At 50.0% G+C, this 1,843-nt stretch overlaps 1 protein-coding gene across 1 annotated transcript in view; it reads right to left on the bottom strand.

Moving 5' to 3' along the window:
• The window catches only part of P4HA3 (prolyl 4-hydroxylase subunit alpha 3), a 37,540-nt gene that overhangs the window by 13,849 nt on the left and 21,848 nt on the right, over positions 1-1,843 (bottom strand). The window contains exon 8 of the mRNA XM_004708922.4: positions 193-257. Within this exon, the coding sequence (XP_004708979.1) occupies positions 193-257 (65 nt within the window). The remainder of the gene's footprint in view (positions 1-192; positions 258-1,843) is intronic.

The following is a 1,843-nucleotide window of genomic DNA, read 5'->3' as shown; positions in this document are numbered from 1 at the left end:
TGAGTTGGGGTGCTACCTGCCAGGTCAGCAATCCGAAATCACCAGTGGCTCTGAGAGGAAGACACAAAGCTTTCTACTCCCACAGAGAGTTACAGTCCCGGAGACCCACAGGGCCAGTTCCACCGTGTCCTCTAGGGTCAGAATGGACCAGTGGCGGTGAGTCTCGGTTCTGCTCAGGAGACGCCTGCGTACCTTTTGCTGATGCGGTAGTCCACTTGCAACTGCTTTTCACCGGATGCCACCACGGATCGCTGGAGCTGGTGTGAAGGACAGAAAAACCAGGTTGAGTGGTTATGATGCCAATAACGATCAAGCGTTCATTTCCTTAAGCATAAGGCTCACCAGGTCCTCCCTACATGTCGTGTGTTTTGCACATGCTACTCATTGGAGCAGGAGCGGACGTTCTGTTGCTCATCGGGGCGTTCAAGTAGTTGGAACCCCTCCGATGGCACTTAACAACACTAAGTTACTGGAGTCCCAGGTGGTGGAGCATGCGCGGTGCTCACAGAAGGTGGAAGGGTCTAGACCACCCAGAGGTACCTTGGAAGGCAAGCTTGGTGACCTACTTTCCCCCAAACAGCCACTGGGACCCTATGGAACAGAGCTCTCCTGACACAGAATCACGATGCGTTTGTTTCTAATTACTAATCTCTGACAGCTATGAATCTTAAAAGGAGCCCTGGAGGCGCACTGGTACGTGTTGGTCCGCTAACGGCAAGGGCAACAGTTAGAACCACTAACTGCTCTTTGGGAGAAAGAGGAGCCGCTCTACTCCCGTCAAGAGTTTCCGTCTTAGAAACCCACAGGGGCAGATCTATCCGCCCCAGAGGGTCGCTAGGAGTCAGATCAACTTGATGGCAGTGAGGTTTTATTTATGAATCTTAAAAATGAAAAAGCAACAGTGACCAAAATCCTCAGAGCTGACAGTACGCTGCAGCACCATGCCTGGACGATGGCAAGCGTCCAATAAAAAATGTGCTGACCTGAAACGAATTGATATTAGAATCCCCTTTCCACCTGCAGGCTGCGAATTCTGAAGGAACAAGGGCCATTTCTCCTTCGTCTTGGGGTTCTGGGGTCCAATCCGGGGCTGGGTTTCATGTGCGTTTGTGGAATGAAATGAATGAACACGTCCGGCACAGGGAACTACCCCCCCGGAGGCAAACGGCTCCTTCTGCACAATTCTGGCAAAAGCGCTTCCCTCTGGAGAAGCAAAGCCGATTTTCTCTAAGTGCTAGGCTAGCTGCACCCACGGCTCAAACAGGAGAACAGTGAGGCTGCTGCAAGGCCAGGTGGTGTTCGCGCTGTTCAGCCTAGGGCCGCTCTGAGTCCTCACTGACAACTACAGCCAGGTGGGGGGTGGAATGACTAACTGAACCCACTGTCTCTTTCGCTTTATTTTACTTCATTAGATAAACTCTCCTCGATCACTAGAGTATAATTCTATGTCTATATTGCAGAATTATATTTGTTAATGGTTTGTTAGAGGTTTTTCATCTGCGTGTATGAGGAGCGGCGACCTGCAGACTTTCTTCTTCTTTTGTTTTAGAAGTTTGGATGTTACGTGTAAGTTAGCTGACATGGGCGTGAGCTGCACAGGCCATCAAGACATGGGTTTTTGTCCCCGGCTGCTGTGCTGAGCTCAAGTGTTGCGTGCAGCTTATCATCTCCACGTGAGCAGCTGCTGGAGTTCGGGTTGGCACAGTTCAAAGCTGTAGTTTTTAGGGGTCAGCTGTAAAGTATATGCAGAGTAGGAAGTCGGCACCCCAACCCCTGCATTAGTCAAGGGTATTTGTTTAATATAATGGTCTTATTGACCAATCTAATATAATCCAGTATATCC

Source organism: Echinops telfairi, unplaced genomic scaffold, assembly GCF_000313985.2.
Source record: "Echinops telfairi isolate 266 unplaced genomic scaffold, ASM31398v2 ScPeMD7_1713;HRSCAF=2227, whole genome shotgun sequence".
Lineage (NCBI taxonomy): Eukaryota > Metazoa > Chordata > Mammalia > Afrosoricida > Tenrecidae > Echinops > Echinops telfairi.
The sequence above is the reverse complement of the archived record's forward strand: the minus strand, read 5'-3'. Positions and strand labels throughout refer to the sequence as shown.